Below are 24825 nucleotides of genomic sequence, written 5' to 3' on the forward strand. Positions count from 1 at the left end.
ATGCTTTTCTCAAACTCTAAAAAGCAAGCTGCGCTGTCTGGAAGGGAGGCTAAATTGGACTGGGTCTAAGCACTGGGACAGGTGGGGGGTTGATGCTTTTCCCCTTTGTTGTTTTTTTAACAGAAGATTCCACTGTAGTGTGTGGGTGGCAGGGAAGTTGTTCCTGTCTTCTCCCCCATCCCCCTTCTGATAGGAGTTTGGGCAGGTGAGGGAGGTTAAACTGCCCCCCCCCCCATTGGTCTGACCTCTCGCTCCCACTGCTCTGCCTCCTCCCACTCTGTGTCCCCCACCATTGGTCAGACTGATTTTTATAGAAGTCATGGGGGAGATCTGGTTGTAGATTTCCTGTGCTGCATGGAGGTTGGCCAAGCCATGAATGTTACTGGGTGTGGCCTTGAATGAGTCACTGCATCTCAACCTAAATTATCTTGCAGGGTGGTTGTGAGAATTAAATGAAACATCTCATGTAAACTGTGCTGAAATTTAGGAAAGGGTGGAATACCCGTGTGATTAATATGTGTGCCCATGTTCTGCATAAAAGTTCATTTTTAATATTCTAAGATGTGTTTATTGCATCAGCGTCTGTGAATCTAGAGAAAAAAATTGCCCATACTAAAAGTAAATGATCACTTTCCCAGTTTGTCTTATGGTCTAAAATGAAATTCTGGAAGCCGAGCTGTCAGGGCTGGGAGCCTTTAGCATACTAATAGGTAAACTTGATATTTTCCTAATGTAAATCATCTTGTTTGGTAGGACTTGACCTTTAGTCATCTAGATTTTATTACCTAAGCCATTTTACGGAGTCATCTGTTTTGTGAGTTTCAAATTGAGAGTGGGTTCTAGTGTTTTCAGAAAGACTTGCCTGTATGGGTTTTTGTTTCTATGTTTGGAAGAGCCACTGGAGATGTAACATCAATGCACTCTTAGGGGGCCAGATTACATTTACAGTAGAGAAAAGCGGGTTACAGAAACCAATTCTTCCGTTTCTCGTGATTTTACTACCACGGAGGAATGCGCTGTAGTATATAAATAAATAAATAAATAAATAAATAAATAAATAAATAAATAAAGAAAGAAAGAAAGAAAGAAAGAAAGAAAGAAAGAAGAAAAGGAGAAACCAGGTTGTCATCACTAAAACAAAAAGCCAACTGTTAACCCTAATCTCCTGTCTTCCCAATTTCTTACACAATTTCATTATTGCTTTTGAAAGCGCAATATAGACAACAACTGGTTAAAAATTGGATGTATTTACCACCATTGAGGGTATAAAGTTGATGTATAAACCAGCAGTGATGAGTCTTTCATACACATGTGTTTGCTATACCACACAACATATTTTGGTGTGAAATGATAAGGTATGTACCAGGGTGGATTTTATTTAAATTGATTGAAATCATTATTTGAATCACTAGTCAGTAAGACTAGATTTAATTCATGGTTTTCTACACAAAGACTAATTCTTGCTGTATAATCTTAATATTCACAACCAGATAACAGTTTCATTTTTAGAATAACTTTCCAGATTAGTTTTACAGTTATATCAAAGAATTGCTGATTTGATGACACTATTAGAAATATATAGATAGTTCACCTCACAATAATTTCATAATTATCTATCTCCAGATTCATTTGGGCCATTAGACCTTGTATTTCTTTGTTGCAGTGTTTGCATTTTGCTTGCCTGCATGCCTTACCCCATATGTAGAGGAACTTCATTAAAATATTCCCAAATAGTGTCTCATTTTCAGCCTGCTGCCTTCATATTTTTTCTCCTCCAGAGAGAGAATAATATGATATACCTCAGGCTATACGCACGAAGCTCCCAAGACTTGTGGAGTAGTCTGCTCAAAAGATTTCACTTTCATTTTATAGCTTGCCTCTTCCTCCTCACATTTAGCTCCTTGTGCAGATCTATTCTACTATTTTTCTCAGCTCTGTATGTTTATTTTGTAACTTTTTTAATGTGAAGAAGAGGCATCTTATCTCCATAGACACAAATTCACTGTTTTGAGAACTGGAAAACCAAGCATCTGTGATAGTATCTTCTAACCCAAAATAATCTTACAGAAACCTCCGGAAGAGCGTAACATTGTAAATGGATTAATTCATTTACCAACAAATTTAAACATTTCATGATTATACAGCCACATTCTACATAATTAAAAACTGATCTTTATTTCAAGATATTTGGACTACAATGCATTTTAAATATAAAACTGTATTTAGATAGGCCGTTTCCGGACGAATGCGGAAGTGGCCGGGTCGGCGTACTTGACGCCGACCCGATGACGCTAGGACCGTCCGCACGGACGGTCCTGGAAAGAGCCAGGCAGCCAGCACCGCGGAGCGCCGGCGCCTGGCCGACCCGGCATGTCCCCGGGCCTCCGGCGCGTCGCCGAGGCCTGGGGACACGCCCCCTGGCCCTGCGTGCCTGCTCCAGCGGCGCAGGGCACGGGGGCGTGTCCCCAGGCCTCGGCGATGCGCAGGAGGCCCGGGGACAAGGTAAGTGCCGGGTGCGAGGAGGGTGGGGGAGGCGTCTTGAAGCCGCTGCCGTTCGCTCGGCAGTGGCTTCGAGGCGGCGTTTCCCCAACAAGAGCGCTTCCGAGCGCTCTGGGGAAACGCCGGCTTCATGGCGGTCGGGCGGCGCGAGGGCGGCGTGGCTGCGATGCAGCTGCGCCTCCTGTGCGAATGGCGGCCTGGGGATGGCGTTTTTGCCGTCCCCAGGCCGCCATATTCCGCCCGTGCAGAAACGGCCATAGATTTTTCCTCTAAAACATTTAATTTTTAAAAAATCTGATTTAATTAAAAAAGGCATCCACACTTCTGAGGATCACAGAGAAACTCTGTAATGAAATCAGTGCTGAAAATACTGGATGCCATGGTAAAATTTCTAGGCACCAGAGCACCTGACATATTGGATTTGTCAAGCCCTGCCTTAAATTTGATTGAGGCAGGCAGTAAGTAGGGAAGCTGTGCTGCAGAATCCCATGGATTGATTCCAGTTTTTGAAATAGGGGGCCCTGATGTTAAGTTTCCCCAACCCTATAAGAGGTGGATAGAATCCCAAACCATTTCTAGATTGAAACCATGAATAGTTTTGAAAGGCTGGAAATAATACTTCATTAGGCAGGAAGAATTGTGCCTGGCCATGGCCACAAAATGTGCTGCTGTAACATGTCAACAGAGATGGCTCTTCCTTCCCCATAAAATTTTGAAAAATGTGATGGCTCTTACCATTTTCATCACCTTCCTGAACTCCACTAACAAGGAGAGAAACTTACATGTGCTTGCGAAAATAATGAGCACAAATGGATATATGTGAGGTGGGAAAGTACCCTTCTTAAATCTCAGGAAAATTGAAATAAAGTTAACTTGAAAATTTGATTTTTTGGTCTTGTGCTGATTAATGCCTTTAAATTTTGTTGCAATAGGCCAGTGATGGCGAACCTTTTCAAGACCAAGTGCCCAAACTGCAACCCAAAACCCACTTATTTGTCGCAAAGTGCCAACACAGCAATTTAACCTGAATACTGAGGTTTTAGTTGAGATAAAAGGTTGGCTCCGAGGCGCGTGTTACTTGGGAGTAAGCTTGGTGGTAGTCGGTGGCTGTGCTTTGAAGCAACTATGCAACGCTTTGAATGGGTGAATCACAACCCTAGGAGGGTTTACTCAGAAGCAAGCCCCATTGCCAGCAACTGAGCTTACTCCCAGATAAAGGATCACACTTTAGTTCTTCCCATGAAAATCAGTGGGGTTTAACAGCACTTAACAGGGTTACCTAATTGTTGTGCCCAGCAGCCCAGGATGTGTGGGGAGGGGATTTTCTGCCCCCCCCACGAACTCTACGCATGCGTGCCCACAGAGAGGGCTCCGAGTGCCACCTCTGGCACACGTGCCATAGGTTCGCCACCACTGCAATAGGCAATGTCTTACTCACATACAATGTATGGCAATTTCTAGTGACTGGGGGAGCCTAGTAGGTTGGTTGGTATTTTAACCAACCCTTTAACTATTTTCCTCCCTTTCATTACACAGTTCTCTTTACTTACTTAAACCTTCACTGCTTGCCTGTGTTTTCATTTTCTGTCCCAGAGCAAGACAACCTCCCAGTTCTGAGGTGTATGTAAACCATGCTGATAAAAAACTCACCCGCTGTAAAAGGATGCCTGCGATCACATTTTGTTTCCATCTGACTAATTTAATACACTTGTCATTTAGTGTTCTACCGTCTTTGCTCCTGCTTTTGTATGGTCTCAAGCACACACAAGCGTACGCTGAGCTTGCAAGTTGCCAGAGTGAATAATTTACTTAAGGAACAGGAGATCCAAGTCAGTATAGTTCTAAAAGATTCAAGTTACAACCTACAGATAATGGCTGTTCGTGCATTGCAAACCTGTGCACATTACGTAAGCAAACAATGACCGGACTGAGCAACAGTTCAGGCACGTGTATATAAAGAGGCATTTTTCTTTCAGTTTGCATGTATGCATACTTCTGTGCAGTGATTTGTGAGTTTGTCATATTGCAACTCTTTGTACACTATAATTTTAGCTATGCTAAGATTAATACAATTTCTTGAGTTTGGGGAGGGGGGATCAACGCTCCATTCTGTGTACTCATCAGGCCCACAAATAATTTATTATCTGTTCATTTAAAACAATTTTAGGCTACCTTTTCAACCAATCAGTGAGGGAGCACCTGACAAAACAAAATAGTCTTTGCCCATTGGTGGAAGACAATGATAGAGGGAGACAGGCAAATCTCCCTGGGATAGAGTTTCAAAGTTTTGGCCTTACTGCCAAGAAGGCCCTTTGGGTTGCCACCCATCTAGCCTCAGATGGCAAGGACACCTGGAGCCGGGTCTCCACAGATTATCACTGCAGTTCGTGTGGGAATAGGAGGCCCTTGAGGCATTAATATAAAGGGCATGATAATATGGCAAGTTATGCATTGATGAAAACTTAGGTACCATTTTCTTATCTTGCATTCTAACAAGAATGGGTTGAAGATCTTTTTCTATGAGAACCCTTACTAACTAGGCTGTGTTAGTAAAAGAAATCTCTTTTCTGGAGATTGTCTCTTACCTCCACCTACCCTCAGTGGAATGGAATAAGCATATCAACAGCAAACTGGCTTTCCTGCTTAAAAACAAAACAAAACTATGAACATGTCTTGATCTGTGCTCAAATGTTATCAAGAAGTGAGCTGAACAAAGAGTCAAAACATGAAAGTAGGTTTACTATTTCACGTTCTCCTGAGAGGAGCTGGTGTAGTATGCTTTGAGTGTCAAACTAGGACCTGAGTAGCTGGGTGGGAATCCTTCACTCAATCATGGAAGCTTGAGGTGACCTTGGCCCCTACCTTCACAAGGCTATTGTGATGAGTATTGAGTGGAGAAGGGGAAAACAATGGGAAAAAGCCTCTTTGAGTTCCTGATCAGGGAGAAAAGTGTGGGATATATTTTTAAAAAACCCCAAGAGACAGGTTTGCTAAAAATGGTGAAGTCTGTTCATGTCATAAACGGGGGTTCGTGGCTTATCTATGGCCATCAGGCAAGAATTGTGTTTGAGGTAGGAGGGATAAAATACAAGAACCCTGACTGCTCTGTAGCAACTGAGTTCACACTATGGCTCATTCCGCACATGCAGAATAATGCACTTTCAAACTGCTTTCAGTGCTCTTTGAAACTGTGCGGAATAGCAAAATCCACTGGCAAGCAGTTGTGAAAGTGGTTTGAAAACACATTATTTTGCGTGTGCGGAAGGGGCCTATGAGAACTTCTGGCCCAGTCTTCTACCTTATGGCAGGGCTGGTTATAATCTCTTCAAATATAATCAAAGTTATATTTCCCCAAATCCAGATTCGTTGACAATTGGTATGAATCATAGATGTTTGCATGATTTCTCTGATTTTGCAGAAACATATTCTGCAGTGTCAGTCACTTCCTAGCATTTATTCTGCTAGTCTGGAATAAGAGCATTAATCCATAAAGGACACTGAAAGCTTCAATACAACCACTGTAAATCTTTCTCAGTAACTTCTCTGGCTTCTGGGTAATGCCATCAGGCACTGTCCATATACTTGCAAATATGTTTGCAAACATGAGGCCCAGAAACATGCTTTTTTGTTAAAATTTACCTAATTTTGCAGTTCTTTTGTGCTTCCATGGAAACGTTAGTATAACATGGGCTCCTTTATTGATTTCACATTCTGAACCTCTTACCTTGTGTCCTATTAAGTAATAGGGCCTCTTTTATCCTGATCTGTGTTTATACTTGCAGGTAACACAGCAGTACATTGCTGGGTTTGTAAGACAAATATATATTTAGCCATCTGAACCACAGATCAGAACAGAGGTCACAGTTTTCATCAAGCCTTGGGGTTATGGTGTGAAAGCAAACAATTCCAATTTTCTTTGCATTGTTCCCACACTGAAAACTGAGGCATGTGCAGGAAACTGACAGCTAGAGATATTTTTAAAATTCCGAATTTTAAAAGAGTTTCAGTTCCCTTTCTGACCCTTATTTCACAAAACTAATAATTTATTTGAATTCTTTTCGTTCACTGGGAGGTACAAAGGAGAAATATTAATTGTCGCTGACCAGCGTACTTGAAATAGAGAACTGAGTCTGCATCTTTTTAATTTCAGCTTTGGTGGGATGTGGCTTTTTGTCAGTTGTACCTTAAGCAGTTATAACTGAAAGTTAAATGCAGATGAGATATACTTAGTACTTGCAGTTTCAGCATAGTTCCCTGAAATTCATTATTAGTTAAAATGTTTCAGCTCTCTGGTTCTGGTGGGTTTTCCAGGCTGTGTGGCCGTGGTCTGGTGGATCTTGTTCCTAATGTTTCACCTGCATCTGTGGCTGGCATTGTCAGAGGTTCATGAACAGTGGACCCAAACGCAGGATTTGCATTCACCAATACTGCTGCTGCTGCAGGGCATGAAAATGTGAATCACTCCCTGGACTGATAAACCCCACCCAGAATACAATACTATCAACCACATCTTTGCATAACAAGTTCCACCCAAACACTTGCTGATTGGTTCTCCACCCTGGGACATGGACAATATATACCCCACTAAACATTCCCTTCTCACTGGACACAGTGTGTAAATGACTTCCCTCTGTGATGCACCTCTGAAGATGCCAGCCACAGATGCAGGCAAAACGTTAGGAACAAGATCCACTAGACCACAGCCATACATCCTGGAAAATCTACCACAATCAGTTAAATCTGGCCATGAAAGCCTTCGACAAAAATTTTTCAGCTCTTTGTTTTATTTCACTTAACTTCACTTTATTGTATTTCTAAACACTGTTCAGGAGAAAGCCAAGCAACGTGGCTTAGTATTTAATTCATACCAGTGGTACAGTACAATATAATGGAAGCAATAATTGGCACAGTTCTCAGATGGAGCTCATCTTAAGTGGGGCAGGTGAAAGGTCTATCTCAAGGCATCAGGCTGCCAGTCTTCCATAGCCTTGGCTAGAAAAATCTTTCTTCTGGAAGTGTGAGGAAAATAGCTTACTGCTCTAACAGCTGATTGCTGTTTAAGGGGACCAATTTTCAGCACTAGATCTCTATGTTTATTGCTCATTGGCCTGGTTCTCATGAAATGCCAAACCTTGGTTTGATGCTGAGTGCTTTCCTTTTCCTCCACCCTGTGCCCAGTTTGATTTAGTTGTTTCAGTTTTAGTGCTCAACTATGGACCTGGACAAATAGCTCTGTCTTGCAGGCCATGAAGAACTGAGATAAATCTTGCAAGTTCCTTTTTGGGAACAGCTGGATACTTTTCAGGCCGGGGACCACCAGCAGGTTGTTGTTGAGGCAGCTCCAGCTGCAGAGGAGCAGCTGAAGAAATAGAGGAGTGGTGTAGCAGAAATAATGTGCAGCTGCTGATTTGATTGGTTTATCGTTAGTATCAAAATTGTTTCCTAAAAATAATTCTGCCACCAGTATGGGTTGTGTGGCTGTTTACTGCTGCCCTTTCTCAGATAAGGTGGACAATGGATGGAAGAAGAAAGTCTAAAAGACTGCTTTGTATTTTTTGATTCATTTATTTAAAATGTATTCCACATCTCTTTGCTTTGTTCAAGGGGCCTAACAGAGCAAGTATTACAAACATAGTAATTCAGCAAGATAAGCTAGAGAAAGTTACAGAACTTATCTGTTCCAATGATCTAGGAATTCTTTCACTGCAGCCATATTCAGGAAATTCTCCACCCCCCCCCCCAAAAGAACAGCTTTACACAACTTCCATGAACAAAGACCCTGTGCACCTCCTCACTGGGAGACTGTTCCATAGTGTTGTGTGCCCATCATTAAGAAAAGAAGATTTAGCTACAGAGGATTATAATTCCTGGAACAATGGCAGAGTGATGTTTGTGAGGATCTAAGCAGTCATGTGGTAGAGACAGCCTTTCAGGCATGTAGGTAATAAAGAGCATTACAGATAAGAACTAGAATCTTAAATTGAGTGCAGAAACAAATAGGTAATCAATGACGTTGCTGCAGAATTAGTGTTCTGCCTGAGTTGAAGTTTATGGGATGATTTTAAAGGCCACCCCCCCCCATAAAGTACATTATAGTAGTCCAACCTAGAGGTTACAGCATGAATCATAATGGCCAGTTCATGGGTGACAATTGATGGACAAGATGTGTAGATGATAAACACTTAGCCACCATGCGAACCTACTCTTCAAAGAACAAGGCTATGTTCAAGAACCACCATCCCCTCAAAATTTTCTGTCCAGTTTGATAAATATATCACTGCATTCAGATCTGACATACTAGTGCCCTCTAGTATCATCAGTACCTCCACCTGACTCAATTTCAGCTTGTTTCCCCTTCAGCCATTTAACTGTTAAGGCACTAGTTTAGGATAGAGATAATAGCAAATGAAATATTTGCTAACTATATAACTAAACATCCCTATTGCTATGACGATACCGATCTCCTTCTGTAGGAGGCCTTTAAAGTTAATCATCCATGGCTTCAGATATCAAATTATATCCACCTTGGTATGTATGGTCTATTCTGTGTCTTGGATTTTCTGGTTTCTTTTAAATTTAACAGGTTTTTGTATTTTACTTTTAGCGCAATGAAGCAAGAGAGCTTATTCATGATTGAATTTGTTTAACAAATTTTCTCTGGCCTGGAGAGAAATAAATCCAAAATTCCCTCTCAGATAGTATTAACCACACCCATTTGTTGCCTTTGAAAAATGTCTCATTCTGATTGTTTTTTTAAATATAGCAGCAACTCAAACAAAAACTCAAACTTGCAGGAGTACCTGGAAATAGAATTTAAGGTTATGTAACTTCATTCCCTAATAGCTATTTTGGATGGCTCATTTACCGTATATACTTGAGTATAAGCTGACCTGAATATAAGCCAAGGCACCTAATTTTACCACAAAAAACTGGGAAAACCTATTGACTCGAGTATAAGCCCAGGGTGGGAAATGCAGCAGCTACTGGTAAATTTCAAAAATAAAAATAGATACCAATAAAATTACATTAATTGAAGCATCAGTAGGTTAAATGTTTTTTGAATATTTATTTCAAAGAAAAACAGTAAACTAGCTCTGTAAGTGGAAAAGAGGGTCAACAAAAACAATATGGTCTCAACAATAACTTTAAAAGTACAAAAACCTTAGCTGAATCAGCAACCAAGCTAAAACACAAGAGTTAAAAGCCTTCAAAACTGGGACCCTCACTCGAGTATAAGCCATGGGGGGGGGGGGGGGGCTTTTCAGCATTAAAATGTGCTGAAAAAGCCGGTTTATACTTGAGTATATATGGTACTTTTGTGTTTTTCATAACATCTAGGTATGTTCTTGGTAAGTGACAAGTACAGTACAGTGGGATTTCTTCCCTACATTCTTGTGTTCCAAAATGGACAGAAAACAGTTGTGTAAATTAGTGTATAAACAGCCATGTCACGGAGGAGAATAGCTGACCAGTAGCATTGCCCTCAGTAGTTTTCAATGTCTGTGTTTGTGCATGAGTGCATACTTTATTCATCCACTATGTAGGAAATGTTAGTTAGAGGTTCATGGTGAAGAGGAAAAAATGTTATCTTTCATGTGCTTTCTTTCTTTTCTGCAGAGCCACAAGGATTTTTTGATCATACCATAAATTGTATAAGCGCAGGCATCACTGAAAGGAGGCTACAAGGTACTTGCCCACCAATCGGCCGTGGACATTTTGGAAAGCCGTTCTTTGGTACGAATTGTTACAATTCTCCGTTTACAAACTCCCGGGCTGGTTTCCATACTATTCACTCTGAGAACAGTCCAGTGAAGCCGAGGATTGTCACTGTTGTCAAACCTTGTGGCCATACAGTGAGGAAGATAACATTGCTTCTAAATCGGCGTTCAGTTCAGTCGTTTGAACAGCTAATTGCTGATATCTCAGAAGCACTGGGATTTCCCCGCTGGAAGAATGACCGTGTGCGAAAACTATACAATTTAAAGGGAAGGGAAATCAGAAGCATTTCTGACTTCTTTAGAGAAGGGGATGCATTCATAGCTATGGGGAAAGAGCAGCTAACCTTGAAGAACCTTGAAGTGGCAATCCAAGAACTTTATCCTGAAAACCCTTATGCTCCTTCTGCTGAAACTACTCTTACTGGAACCACACAGAACTGGGAACAACCTCAAAAGCCCAAGAACAGGTTATATGAAAAAGCTTCCAGAATAGAAAATGGCCTTGAGGCTATAGTGGCCAAGAACTTCATGGAACCCTTGTCACCAAAACTGATAAACAAGCACAAAGTAAAAGCTCAAACCAAGGCCAGGCAAGAGGAGAAGGTGAGAAGCAAGAAGAAATGGTCTAGAGACAGCTGGAATGGAGAGCAAGGTGCGAAGCCTTCAAGAAGAGCTAGAGAGACGGAGAGGTATTTTGACCATGAGAGGTATCCCGAAAGCACAGCAGAGGAAAGTTTGGACATGATAGTTAGATGTGAGAAATGCCAAAGAGAACGGCAACTCCGGCAAAGACTGCAGAAGGAGAGATCAGCTGATCTTCCATTTGACAACAGGGATATGAATATGAAAGTGTGTCAAAGATACCACGTGGATAAGACTGTGAAATTGCGAAGCTGCAGGAGATTGTCTGAAAACTCAGCAGAAGAATGTGAAACCCTGTGGAGCGATGCTGGTTGTCTGAGTACGTGGACAGCCTCACAAAACCACGGCCCCGAAGAGCTGCCGAAGCCCAAGAGGGGTGTTGAGAGGCAGCAAACCCTACAAAGCCATGAGAATCATGACAAAGAATTAGGAAAGGTAAAGATGAGGCCGATAGAAAATCAGCACACCATTGTAGGAGATGGCTATGAACTTAAAAAAGAGCACAGAAAATGTTCTAGAGTGAATCAAAGCTGCTGGTTGCTGAAGGGTTCTGAAGTGGATGCAGATAAACTGCCAAAAACCCAGGGGAAGAGGGAAGAGGTACGGAAATCAAAAGAGGAAACGGTTGGAGGAGAAGAGAAGGCGGGGCATGGAGAAGGTGAACAAGCAAGGCATGAAAGGGAGGGAGAAGTCAAAGGTAAAGACGAAGAGAACGGGACCAGCAATAAGAGTCTGAAACATAATGTTCAGAGCAGATCGGACGTGGAGAAGTGCTATGAAATTGGCAAAACCATTGGAGATGGCAACTTTGCTGTTGTGATGGAGTGCCATCACCGCAGCAGCAGCCAGAACTATGCCATGAAGATCGTTGACAAGTCGAAACTGAAAGGAAAGGAAGACATGCTAGAAAATGAAATTGTGATCATCAGGAGTCTGACACACCCCAACATTGTCAGCCTGATAGAAGTCTTTGAAACTGAGGCAGAGATCTATCTAATTCTGGAGTATATCCCTGGTGGGGACCTGTTCGATGCCATCATTCAGAGTGTGAAATTCACCGAGCGCGATGCAGCTCTCATGATGACTGATTTGTGTGGAGCTCTGGTTTATATTCATGGAAAGAACATTGTCCATAGAGATCTCAAGCCAGAAAATCTTCTAGTAAGTATTAAAAAATGTATTATTTCTTTTTGTCTCTTACAAATGTAGATATGGTAAAAGAGATAAAACATATGTGTATAAATGTGTCTACGTGTATGTATATTTATTTCATTTTACTTTTACTTCATCTATACTTTGCCTCTTCAATAAAGACCAAAGTAGCTTCCGCTCCCCTCCATTTTGTATGCTGTGTTTCTCCGAAAATAAGACAGTGTCTTATATTAATTTTTTCTCCCAAAGATGCGCTATGTCTTATTTTCAGGGGATGTCTTATTTTTCTGCTCCACAGCTGCATTCTCTGGTGTTCTGTTCGGCAGGCATGCTTCCAAACAAAAACTTTGCTACGTCTTACTTTCGGGGGATGTTTTATATTTAGCACTTCAGCAAAACCTCTACTACGTCTTATTATCAGGGGATGTCTTATTTTCAGAGAAACAGGGTATGTCCACAAGATATATTGATGATCAAATATATTTGTTAGTAGTGGTGCTACAGCTGCTAGAATAGCCCAGAAAATAGCATAGAAAAGTGTTGCTATGAAAATACAGAAGGGAAAAAAATTACCAAGAGTATTCTGAGCCATCAGTTGCTGGCCTGCTTGTTGTTTTTTGGACTTGAATATTAATACATATCAGAAAAGGCACGTGTTAGAGCTGTGACTGAGCATCTGTTCTTCAATCCCTGACATTGACTGTTTAAAGGATCAGGAAGCAGGTGATGTGAAAGTGATGTGAAAGACCTCTCTTTGCCTGAGACTTGAGAGAGGTAGTTCCAGTTAGAATAATGCTATTAGTCAGAATCAGCATGAGGCCACTTCATGTGTTCTCATGAACTTGACAAGGTATATTCATGAAGAGCCGGGTGAATCAATGTACAAGATGATGAACATCGCATAGCCACATGAACTTCGTTGGTAGAGGTCACCGAACGCTTGGACTTTTCCTAGCAAAGCAGCTAACCAATCACAATCAAAAGACAGTTTCCTTATGTTCCTGTTAAGATGTTATGGTATGTGGGGTTGGGCTAGGCTCTGAGCCAATGTGGGGTTGGGCTAGGCTCTGAGAGACCCAGGTTTGAATTCCAACGTGTTCCTGAAAGCTTACTTGATGACCTTGGACCAGGCACACTTTTTCAGCCTAACCTGTCTCACTAGATCAGTGGTGGCGAACCTTTGGCACTCCAGATGTTATGGACTACAATTCCCATCAGCCCCTGCCAGCATGACCAATTGGCCATCCTGGCAGGGGCTGATGGGAATTGTAGTCCATCTGGAGTGCCAAAGGTTCGCCACCACAGCACAAGGTTGTTGGCAGGGTAAAATGGAGAAGAGGAAAACAATGTAAGCCTCTTTGGATCCCCACTGGGTAGAAAGGCAGAGTGTAAATGAATCAAATAAAGCAGAGATAAATACTGATGCTACTTTCTCCTGTATTCAGTCACAATGTCTCACAGGAGCCATTTTCCTGAGGCCAGGAGATCACAATACTTCTCGTCTCAGACTGTTAGGCAGCTTTTACTGTGCTGCTCTGTCTTTCTGAGAAGGATTTCTGTTTCATAGCATCATAATAGTTGAGGCCTGATCCCAACTACCACAGGCAGACTGACAATGGGATATCACACAGTCATACTGATTTGGCATCTCATTCTTTCATTCCTGTTGTTGTCATCTGTTTGGCTGCGATACTAAAGTACAGTGACTGCATCTCTTTTCCTCCCACTTATCTGTTTCACAACCCACAGCCACATTTCTTTCATCTCCTTTCTTGAGGAGATTGATGTTAAGTATCCGAGTTTCAAGATTATACAATAAATAACAGATTTACAGCTCTCAGGCTGAAGGCTTTCTGCACCAGAACATAACCAGCCTGGAAGGAGGGGGGATGCCAGTTGATATTGATGAGTAATGAGTGGGTTTTTAAAGGGCAAAAGAGAGAAAAAGCAGATAGACCATGGTTTTGCCTATATCTCAGCAGGTGCTCTCTCCATTAAGCATACTCCCCTGTAGCAGGTTTGTGCCATCTTTGGGCCCTAAATAGATTTTAGAAAACTGTGGTTGGGGACCTGGGTTGGTGGAGAAGAAGAAGAGAGTTTGGATTTATACCCCACCTGTAAGGAGACTCAAGGTGGCCTACAAGCTCCTTTCCCTCCTCTCCCCACAACAGACACCTTGTGAGGTAGGTGGGGCTGAGAGAGTTCTGAAGAACTGTGACTGAAGAACTGAAGAACTTTTCACTCCCATGGATGTACTCTGGGGCAGGAAGAAAGCACAGGGCGGGGTCTTCTTGAATAGGGCATCAGGAGGAGGATGGAGACAAATGAAATGTGAGTGAGGTATGACCTCGTGTGGGTATGGGAAATAACTTTCTGATAATGGAAGAAAGTGTTTTGATTCAAGCATGCTGTCTTGGTGAAATATTTGCCGCTATACAGGTACTGGTGCCAGTAATATTTCACCCTGCATCCAGTTCTATGTTTGGAGCTACATTTTAAATATTTCTGTATGGATATCTCATTACATCTCAAACTCAATGTGTCCAAAACTTAATTGTTTTTCTTGTTTTTCTTTTCTTATTCGTACCTGTCAATATAATCACGTCTGTCCTGTTGACCAGCATAAAACATTGGCCTTTTCTCTCCTTTGACATGAAATACATCAAGGTTAGCAACAGAACAGTTTTAACAACTGAATTGTGGGTTTTTTCAAAAACTTTGTCTCAGCACTTTTCACTCCAGACAGCCAGTATGAAAACATTCCCATGAATTGACAAACATTTGAAGGCCATTTTGGCTCCTGGCCAGAGCTCTGGGGATGGCAAAGCCTGAGGGAAGCTGGATTGGTGGAAATTGGGGTGAATGGTACAGGGCAACTCTGAGATACTCTGTAAAAAAGGCATGTGCTCCTGTAACAGCGGGGGCTTTACGGAGATGGAAGTGTAGACATTGTTAGGGATTAAGATCTATCGAGGTCACCAGTGCTAAGTTGGCTAACAGGCCATTAAGAAGCAGCAGCAGCAGACAGTTCATCTCCTCAGAAAGCCAGTATTGTTTCTTCTCCCTCTCCTCGTCCCAAACAAATCCTGTTTCTGCTGCCAGGGTGCCTGGCAGTTGTCAGAACACATTCTTTTCCTTTCTCTTCCTACCTGAGCCATTCTTAAATTTGGTATGGGACATCTCTCCACCTATGCATGCCTGTCTGTGGTATCCTGTACCCCAGGCCTGTCTTTTGGTCTCCCCACACACAAAAATATTTTTAACAATGTGCAGAAAACTTGGCTGCCCCACTCCATACTGAAAAATAATTGGGAGGGCACTTTCAAATTTTGGGACTTTTCCTAAGCGCTCTGTGTATCTATGAGCATCACATATCCAGTAGCTGGGACTAATCTGCTGCTTTGTTGAGTACTGCTGCTTAAATCTTTGGACAGTCCAAAAGGTATTCACTACACGGAGACTTTAGCAGGACCCAGGTAGTCCAGGTAAGTTCCCTGATGTCGTGTCTGCGGGATGTATGGCTGTTCTGCAAAAGCCTCTTTTGCATGTCTTTACCGGATTTTTAGAAAAAGTGTGAATGTGGCAAATGGGGATTTATATATGTGCTGTGCTTGTTAGGGAGCTCTGATTCTGTGCTGCTCCTGGTGGTTTATACAATTGATGGGGAACCTTGTGTTTTCCTCTCTGTAATTTATGGCCTGAGAGCCATAAAATTGAACATGGTAGTGGTTCATTAGGGTGAAGTCTTGTTAATTGGATTACATTTCATTTGGTCAAGGTCGTGGTGTTTTAGGGCATGCATTTCAAGAGCCTTAAGAGGCTTGTGGAGAACCCAACAGCTCTTCCAGTTAGGACTGCCTCCATTCAAGTTTAATAACAATAACTTTACATCTTTCCTCTGCCCCCTCCTGGCCATCTGGCACCTGATGTTGTACGAACAGGCTTTACAAAGCTGTGGCATAAAAGCATTTCACAATGGAAAACAAGTAGTTTTGGGTGGTTAACTGTGTTGATCTGTAGTGGCAGAACAACATTTGAAGGCAGGAGCTCTTTAGAGGCCAACAAAGTTTACAAGCTTTCTGAGTCATGGCTCACTTTACCAGATACCTGGGAAACAGACAGGTAGTCGAACATATTAATGGAGAGAGTAATCAACAGTCCATGCCCTCTAGTGGGAACTGGAAATACTCACTTTCGGTGCAAATAGTGATCAAAAAATGCTTTTTAAAAAATTTACCTTCCTCCACAGATAGAATGCTTAGAATAGTCTATAGTTTGAAGGAATGTGCAGAGAAAATAATTTCTATAGTAACAGATGATCTTTATTTCTGTTCCCTTGGTTTTCTGTGGCCCAGTTAACATATCAGTAATGTTGTAGCATCTGCTGCAGGGATGTCATGAAATAACGGTATAGGGTTGCCATCTTGTGTTGCCAGTAGGTATAGCAGAGGAAAATGCAGCTGCTGTAAGGCTGCAGTTATTTTGCCAGAGGAATACCTGCACCATTCAAGTCACTAAGTGTCTTGCTATCCAGATGATATATGTGTGTGCACACAACACATGCTGTTACACAGTACATCATAAGATCTAAAGGCCTGCCTTATTTAGAAAGGTATAGACCAGGGGTAGGGAACCATTTATCAGCTCTCATGGCCAGATGTTCTGATGGGAATTGTAGTTCCTGAACATCTGGAGAGCCGCAGGTTCCCTACCCCTGGTATAGACAATTCTTCTGGCCCATGTTCAAAAACCATATCTGCCTATGAAGAAGTTGGAATGACAGCAAAAAAGATGGGAGAATGGCCAAAGCCACTGGTCAAGCTGAATACCAGTGGTACTGCCACCACCTGAGGGACTTGCCGTGACCTTGGCCCTGTCAGGGTGTCTCAGCCCAAACCCACAGGACAGGTATTGTGGGAGTAAGGTAGTAGAAGGATAGACTTATGCAATAAACTGTTTTGCGTCCCTATTGGGGAAAAGCTGAGTATAAAAATAAGTTTGCCTTGCTATTTTGAGTGGAAAACAAGCCCTAAATGCTAAGCAAAGTGGTCTGTCATGCTGAAGGGAGCTGATCACTGATTTAGACCATTGGTTCATCTGTGCCAATATCGTCTACTTCAACTGAAGCTAATCTCCTAGGACCCAGGCAGTTGTATGTTCTAGCCTTGTTCTTCAATGTCCTTTTTCAATAGAGAAGTCCAGTAGAGTTCAGAGTTCCAATAACCTTTATTAGGTGTTAACAAAGTCAGGAAGTTTAATACAGGCAGAGAACAAATAACCAAATCAAAGTTTTTTCAACACATGCAACAGGAAGTTTGCGACCGATACAGTTATTTGAACCTCATTGTTATTGAGCAAAAACTACAAGGGAGGCACAAATTTTGGACATATAAGCAGAATATGCTCAATCCAGTCTTCGTGGGTTGAACAAAATGAGCACAGTCGTTTGGATTTCGGAATACTGGCAAATCGCCCTTGAAGAAGAGATGAGGGAAGTAAATTGCATGTTGCCCTTGTGAAAGCCCATCTAAGATTGTGGTCTGGGAGTTGGTGTCAATATCTAGCTAAGCACAGCTTCTTGGGAATAATCCCAAGATGCAAAGAGAAGCAAGAAGTTTGAGCTTGATCAGAAATTGGAATTTGTGCTCGAACAAATCTGCTTTTCAATTCATGAAAGGTTTCTGAAGCATAAGCAGAGAATCCCAGGCAAAGCCCAATACAGAAATTTTGGCTTTTATTGTACTAAAGTCTGTACCTCTGGCAGGGAACAGTAAACTAGACTAAGGGGATTGGAGTGAAAGTCCGATACTGAACTTGAATGCCACACATGCTGTAATACCTAACCTATGATAATTACATTAAATGCATTAAATACCCTACCTGGAATGGGTGCTTATCCAGTTAATTTTTGGGAAGACATCAGGATTGTAGAGTTTATTTACTGTAGCAGCATAACATGCTAGCAACCCAGCAAGTTCAAGTAGTCTTTGACATTGCATTAGTGTAGCTGATGTCTGGTGGAAAAGGGTTATTTGCAACACGTTGACAGGCTCTTAGGATGATCTCACCCTTGGTTGTCCAATAAATATGTAGAAGTGTTCATTTTGGAAACTGCACAACTTAATCTGGATTCTTTTTCTCTCTGCGCAGGTTCAACGCAATCCAGATAAAACAACAACATTGAAACTAGCGGATTTTGGTCTTGCAAAGCTGGTGACCAAGCCAATATTTACTGTGTGTGGAACTCCAACTTATGTTGCCCCTGAAATACTTGCTGAAAATGGTGAATATTACATTGTAACTCTGATTATATCCATCAGTTACCTTTGTTAATTGTTTAATTATACAAATATTTTAATTATACAAATATTTCTCTGACAAGTATCTACTGCAAAATTTCGTTAATTTTCATTGTAGCGCAATAGGGGTTGTGGAATCCTGTCTTATCTGATGGGAGAAAATACCAGACTTGCATGATTTTTTAATTTACTAGATGTGATTTACTGTTTACTGGAACTCAGTGAGAAAAACCCTGTTAGTCACAAAGTCACAGGTTGTTTTTGACCCTAAATGTCTTAAGTACAATGTAAAACTGTAGGCTTTTAAGCAGTGGGGCAAGCCACACACTCTCTGGGGGCATGAGACACTGTGTATGTAAGTGAGAAAGAGCAGTGTGTGTGTGTGTGTATGTGTGTGTGTGTGTGTGTGAGAGAGAGAGAGAGAGAGAGAGATTGTAAACAGGTGGTCCCTTTATGAATGGATCATATGCCTTCTGGCAGAGGCAGGATCAGCAGGTTAAAGGCCTATGAGCAAAGACCTCTGAATGTTTACATGTACAGCAGAGGTTTGGGACTATTTTGGAGGGTGGAAGAAGGTTTTAGGGGAGCCAAGTTAAATTTCATTGTGCGTGCACAATGACAATAAAATGCTTATGCTTATGCTTATCATGTCCCTGGCTGATGATGTAATGTCTGGCATTTGCCCCATATGTTGGCTGTTGCAAACATTAATATGCATTGCATGGTGTAAAAAACTAAAAAATAGTTTCATGAGTCATGATCCGGAAACCGAAACTCGTACAGAATGCGGCAGCCAGGCTTCTTACGGGAACGCCGGTCCTATACCATCTGCACTGGCTGCTGATCGAGTAACAGGTCATGTTTAAAGTATTGTTTTTGACCTTTAAAGCCATTCACGGCTTCGGACCTGCATACCTGAGGGACCGCCTCTCCCCATATCGCCCTGTCAGGCCCCTCTGTTCTTCAGAGGAAGACCTGCTGGTGATCCCTGGCCCTAAAGCAATCAGGCTGGCCTCCACAAGGGCCAGGGCCTTTACAGCCCTGGCCCCAACCTGGTGGAACAGGCTCCCAAGGGAGACCAGGGCCCTTCGGGACTTGCAGAGTTTCCACAGGGCCTGCAAGACGGACCTGTTCCGCCAGGCATTTGGCCAGCCTGGATAAGAACATCGCTTCTGTTCCATCAGACCTCCCGTGGGCACAAGGGTGCGGAGGGGGTGGGCTGACACCATCTGATGTTACATGGTTCCTGATTTTAATTAAATTATATTAGTTTTTATTGTGTTTTAAAGTTGTATTTTATATTGGTTGTTCACTGCCCTGAGCCCTTTAGGGGAGGGTGGTCTATAGGACCAATGAATGAATGAATGAATGAATGAATGAATGAATGAATGAAATCGTTAGTCTTTTAAATGAAGTTGTAGAAGCCACTAGTTATTTATTTAGAACATTTTTATGCTGATCTCCACAGTCCAGCTCAAGAACAGTCCATCTTTAGCCCAAGCAGGGGGCTTCCAAGGCAAGGGAGAATCAGACACATACATAGCTTGGTAATCCCCATTACTGCAGATGGTTAAGAATGAAATCAGTGGCTGACACTAAGAAGTCTTGTCCTCTGTGAGCATAATGCAAAGCTTCAGATTGCTGCAGGTTAAGATCATGTGAAATGATCACAAAATTCTTGAGATGGCAAGCCGCCAAACTTCATATGACACATGTATCATTTAGACTAGGACTTAATGCCGCTTAAAATACGGTTAATTATTCATTGGAGTCTAGTCTTTTAGCTTTCAGCATAAGCAATTTCATACAAATTGTTTGTGTATCTTAAAGTTTCTGGACTTATTTTTCTTTACCCCTAGGCTATGGGCTAGAAGTGGACATGTGGGCTACTGGTGTTATACTCTATATTTTGCTTTGTGGTTTTCCCCCTTTCCGGAGTCATGAACGAGATCAAGAGGAGTTGTTTCAAATCATACAGCTTGGCCATTATGAATATCTCTCACCGTACTGGGACAACATTTCAGCTGGTAAGCTTCAAAAAACAAACTGACTGAAGAGTTCATAGCCTGAGTTGCAGTTATCCCCCTGACTGCTGTATCCACATGTTTTTGACTTATTGCTACTGAGAATGTACAGATGTTCACAGCGGATGCAGATAAGGAGAATTTTTTGCCTGCTTTAGAAAAAAATACTAGTTGTAACAATTTAAAATGTGTGTGTGTGTTTCGTTAAAATTAGAGGTAAGGGATAGAAGGAAGAGGGGTGAAAGGAGGATGGGAGACCAAGGTGATTGGTTGAAACTGGAGAATGACTGTGAAGAGTCTGTGCTAAAATGGGAAAGTCAGTCTGTACTGCATAACACGTTGCTATTGGGATAAAGGAACCCGTTTTCCTGTTTTTGTGTTCACATGCATCCGTGCAGGCAGCGATTGGAGCCCACGGAAACAATCCGGGTTGCTGTTCCACCGTCGCATGGAGTCGCGTTAATTTTTTTAATTTTCCCCACCCATGTGTAGATATTCAGGCATGCACAAATGAACACCCACAGTCATGCTGATGTCTCACAATATGATCATCTTCAGCTGTGTAGCTATGCAGATGCAAGCCGCAACAATTTTTTAAAAAGGAAAAGGGAGGGAAATAAAGCGCCTCCTGCCTGTTTGTTCGCTCGCGAGCGTCTATAACCTGGGATTTTTAAAAAAGACTCACTTGTTTAGTGGTTTTCAAAAACTCTGCGTTGGGGAAAATAACACCGGGCAGACTCATTTTGGAGGCAGGATCTGTGCGAAGTCCCCCCATCAAAACGGGCTATTTTAGCATCCTATCCCAGTGTTTGTTGTCCCAGGTGGAAGGGGCCTGAGAGAGAGAGGTTCTGCGTGAAACATAGTGTTATATGAAGTGCGGAATTGCCAAAGAAATAGGAAGAAACAAGGAGAGAATCGAAATGGAGTAAAATCTTAATATGGTCTCAGAGATGTAAAGGAGTGAGAAAGTGGATTGATGTAAAGTGAAAGTCACCTCAGATTGTTTTATTTATTGTACATTATTTCTTGAAAACCCCCGCCCACTTACTTTATTTCAGCTGGCAGCCTGCTCCAGCTGCCGGGGCCTGGCAGGCGGGGCGGGGCAGGGCGAGGGGGAAGGTGGAGGGTGTGTGGGCGCCCCTGTGGAGTCCCGCCCCTGTGGAGGCCCACCCCCGATCACTTCCTTTATTTCAGCCGGCTGAAAAAATAGCCTGCTCTGGCCGCTGGGGTCTGGCTGGTGGGGCGGAGCGAGGGGGGAAGGGTGTGGGGGCGATTTCTGCCCCCATGTGACTCCAATGGCGTGCGCCTGGGACAGGGCACCCCACCCCATTATCACTCTGCCACTGGTCCTATGCTTTTTTTGTGAAACCCTTCCCCGCCTATTTTTTTTGAAGATGAACATCTTGTTTTGCCAGGTCATGCTCTGATTTTAAAACCATTTAGCACTTAATTATTTAACTTAATGATTCTGAAGTAAAAATGAGGATAGGCATCGGAAACCTATGCTGTGATGTCTCTACAAGCCTTTCCCCATACAGGCTCCATATCTGGCTTCTTTTGACTGTTTAAACCATGGGTCTGTATCACAGTCCATCATAACACTGCTGTTTTCTGTCGCTTGCCTGCTCCGATGCCCTTCCAGTTTAAGAATCTTTCTGCAGCGAGCCCCATGCTAATTCCTGCTTTTGTGTTTGTACCAAATAGCTGCGAAAGACCTGATAAGCAGACTCCTTGTGGTGGATCCTCAAAAGCGTTACACGGCACAGCAGGTTCTTCAGCATCTGTGGATCCAGACCGCTGGAAAAAATAGCAGCAGAAACCTGCAGAGAGAGGTGACCCTCAATCTTGAGCGCCACTTTCGGAGTCAGCGCAAGAAAGACGTGAACAGTGAAGATTCATAAAGAGCGGGTCCAATCTTATGTCATTTGAGCAATGAGTCCGCTGTGCAAGTGCTCAGCCTCTGGGGTTTTTTTTTTTTTGGGGGGGGGAGGGATTCAGATATAGAATCTTCTTTTAAAGATCGAGTTCAGCTGTTTGAAGCTGAAGCCAACTATGCAAAGCACTGATTGGCTGCCAGACTCCCCATGATGTCACAAGGCTAGTATTAAATATTTCCTTGTATGAAAACATATATGCTGCATTTTTGTTGCAAAGGCCTGCCAGAAATGTGGAGGGCAGGGCAAGACGTTGACTGGATCATCGCTCTGTTCATTAAGCATTTTGTCTATCATTGGTGTTCTCAACATGGGAGGAAACAGGTCTCAATCTCATAGTGAAATACATACTCCCGCTGTTCGGTTCTTCTGTGCACACCCAAAGACTGCTTTTGTGCATTGTCTTTTATCACCTTTTTGAAGACCAGGGCTATACTTTGTTACTGCTGAGGCACTTAAAAAATTAGATCCTAAATGTGCCGAAAAACTGCAAAGACCTTGTCCAACTGCCAGTGAAGTCTGTTACTATTTCATTTTATATGTTGTCAGTTTTGGTCAGGATCAGGAGAGCTAACTGAAGTAAGTCTGGGATGCTTGGGTATAATAATGGCCAGTGGGATTTTGAACTTAGTGTCACAAGACTCTATATTAGTAAGATTCAAGTAACACCTTGAAGACCAGCTAGCATTTGAGAGTCAAAGTTCCCTTCACCAGATACCCTGCAGTTCAACATGGTTACTTGCCTACAAGGACTACAATATATAGTTCTTACAATCAACTTAGTTTCAAAAATGTTTGCCATGAGATGGATGGGTCAGTCACAGTGGGAAGGGGAGGGTTTAGTTGGCTTGCCTGTGGCATACAGAACTGACTGTATGGTTCTTTGGATCCTGGCTGTTGAATTCGATCTCGGTGGTCTGTTTTCTTTGTATGTTTAAAATATATGTATGTTTTATTGATAAGGAATGGAGGGGGCAGGGTACATCTTGTATCTGTGTTGTATACTACATGCAAAGCCTTGTTTCTAATGTATTTAGATGTACATATTTTGTTCAAAGAATGTAATAGAAATGAAGGAAACAATAGTAGGCTATTGTACTATTAAGATCTAACCGTAGTGGTTTTAAACAAACAAAAAATCCAGTATAAATGCCCCTCTTGGTGTAGCCAAGCCGTGGTGTTAGGCTAGGTCATCCCTGTAAACAGGTTCATCATGTTACCTGGTGTACGGGAGGGATAACATTGAATTTTGCTTCCAATATTAAGAAATCAGAACTTGAGTCTGAATTCTTTCTTTAAGACATCATGTTTTATTATGCTGTTGCTGTGCACACAAGATGGGTAGGGATTGCTAAACGTCTGCAAACTTTTTCAGGCTTGAATTAGGAACCTCATGGTTAAAGGTTGGAACTGCAGTTTGTGAACTGTTAATGCACAGTGTAGGCTCAGGCTAAAACTGTCACTGCTATTAGTTGCATAACAGGTAGCCTTTTGGCCAAGTGGTCAAGAATGGTCTCAGTATGGCAAGTCTGGCCTTTTATCCAACTGACTCATTTGATCGCTGTCTTCTTCTTCTATCTTTGGGCTCCAGATTTTCCATTTTTGATGCTGGCCTAAGGGCTCCTGGTCTAGATTGGTCCAGTGGATTGTCTATGGTCCAGGCCTTGCACTGACAACTTGTAAGAGGCCTTGATTTTTTTTAGATGGATGATATTCACTATGACAAACAAAAACAAGACATCTTAGATTTCTTGTTCTCACGTCAAGTTCAGTTTCTGCAGAATTCTGCTTGCTCCTAAGGAAGAAATATATGAGAAACAATACTGTACTCTGCATTATGGGTTGTAGATTGTCCTCCATTGATGGCCATTCAATGAAGAATGTGTTTTATCTAAACAAAAAAATTGGTTATCTACACAAAAAAATTGCCAGCCAGGTTTCTGCATCTTTTCCCTTGGGCTGGGTTGTAATATTGAAAAGCAGAATGAATTAAATAAAAACTCAGGAATGTCTTTGCCTCTTATTTATTAAATTTTCTCTTGGGGGCGGGAGGAATGAATAGAAAGATAAAGCAATGAGAAATCTACTTCGGCTAATGTAGGAGACATAAAATGAACTATATGTTGTTTTAAAGCAATGCTGATTTTAACCATCCGTGCCCATGATTTGTTTTCTCAGCTACTTTTAATAGGACAAGCATTCAAAAGTATGTATTGTAGCTAACAACATAGGTCTTTTCAACCAAATCTTGGTGTTCATTAAAAATGGGGCAGGTCACACTTTGGGGCCCAAAATTAATGGGATGAGAACAGCCCATTTGTCTTTCCCAGTGTGGTGGAAAATTTGTATTTGGAGCTGCCCTTCACAACCAGGGGTCAGGACTGAAGTCAGAAGAGTTTTCAGGCAATGGCATGTAAAGCAGAAGACTTCTGCAGGATTCAGTTCCTTTCACTCTTGTGACTCTTCTGTCCTAGAGAAAAGCTGGGGCAAGTGTGAGAGGAGGAGGAGGAGGAGGAGCAGCAGAAGAAAAAAGAGTAGGAGTAGGAGTTTGGATTTA

General features: G+C 42.2%; 1 protein-coding gene across 1 annotated transcript in view; it reads left to right on the forward strand.

Annotated features, from left to right (window-relative positions):
- Positions 1–24291, forward strand: part of DCLK3 (doublecortin like kinase 3) — a 36205-nt gene extending 11914 nt beyond the window's left edge. Inside the window, exons 2-5 of the mRNA XM_048511473.1 lie at positions 10117–12020; positions 18162–18294; positions 20170–20337; positions 22039–24291. Coding sequence (XP_048367430.1) covers positions 10117–12020; positions 18162–18294; positions 20170–20337; positions 22039–22235 — 2402 coding nt within the window. The 3' untranslated portion in view covers positions 22236–24291. The remainder of the gene's footprint in view (positions 1–10116; positions 12021–18161; positions 18295–20169; positions 20338–22038) is intronic.
- The last annotated feature ends 534 nt before the right edge of the window (positions 24292–24825 follow it).

This window comes from Sphaerodactylus townsendi, linkage group LG11 (assembly GCF_021028975.2).
Source record: "Sphaerodactylus townsendi isolate TG3544 linkage group LG11, MPM_Stown_v2.3, whole genome shotgun sequence".
In the NCBI taxonomy this organism is placed as follows: Eukaryota; Metazoa; Chordata; class Lepidosauria; order Squamata; family Sphaerodactylidae; genus Sphaerodactylus; species Sphaerodactylus townsendi.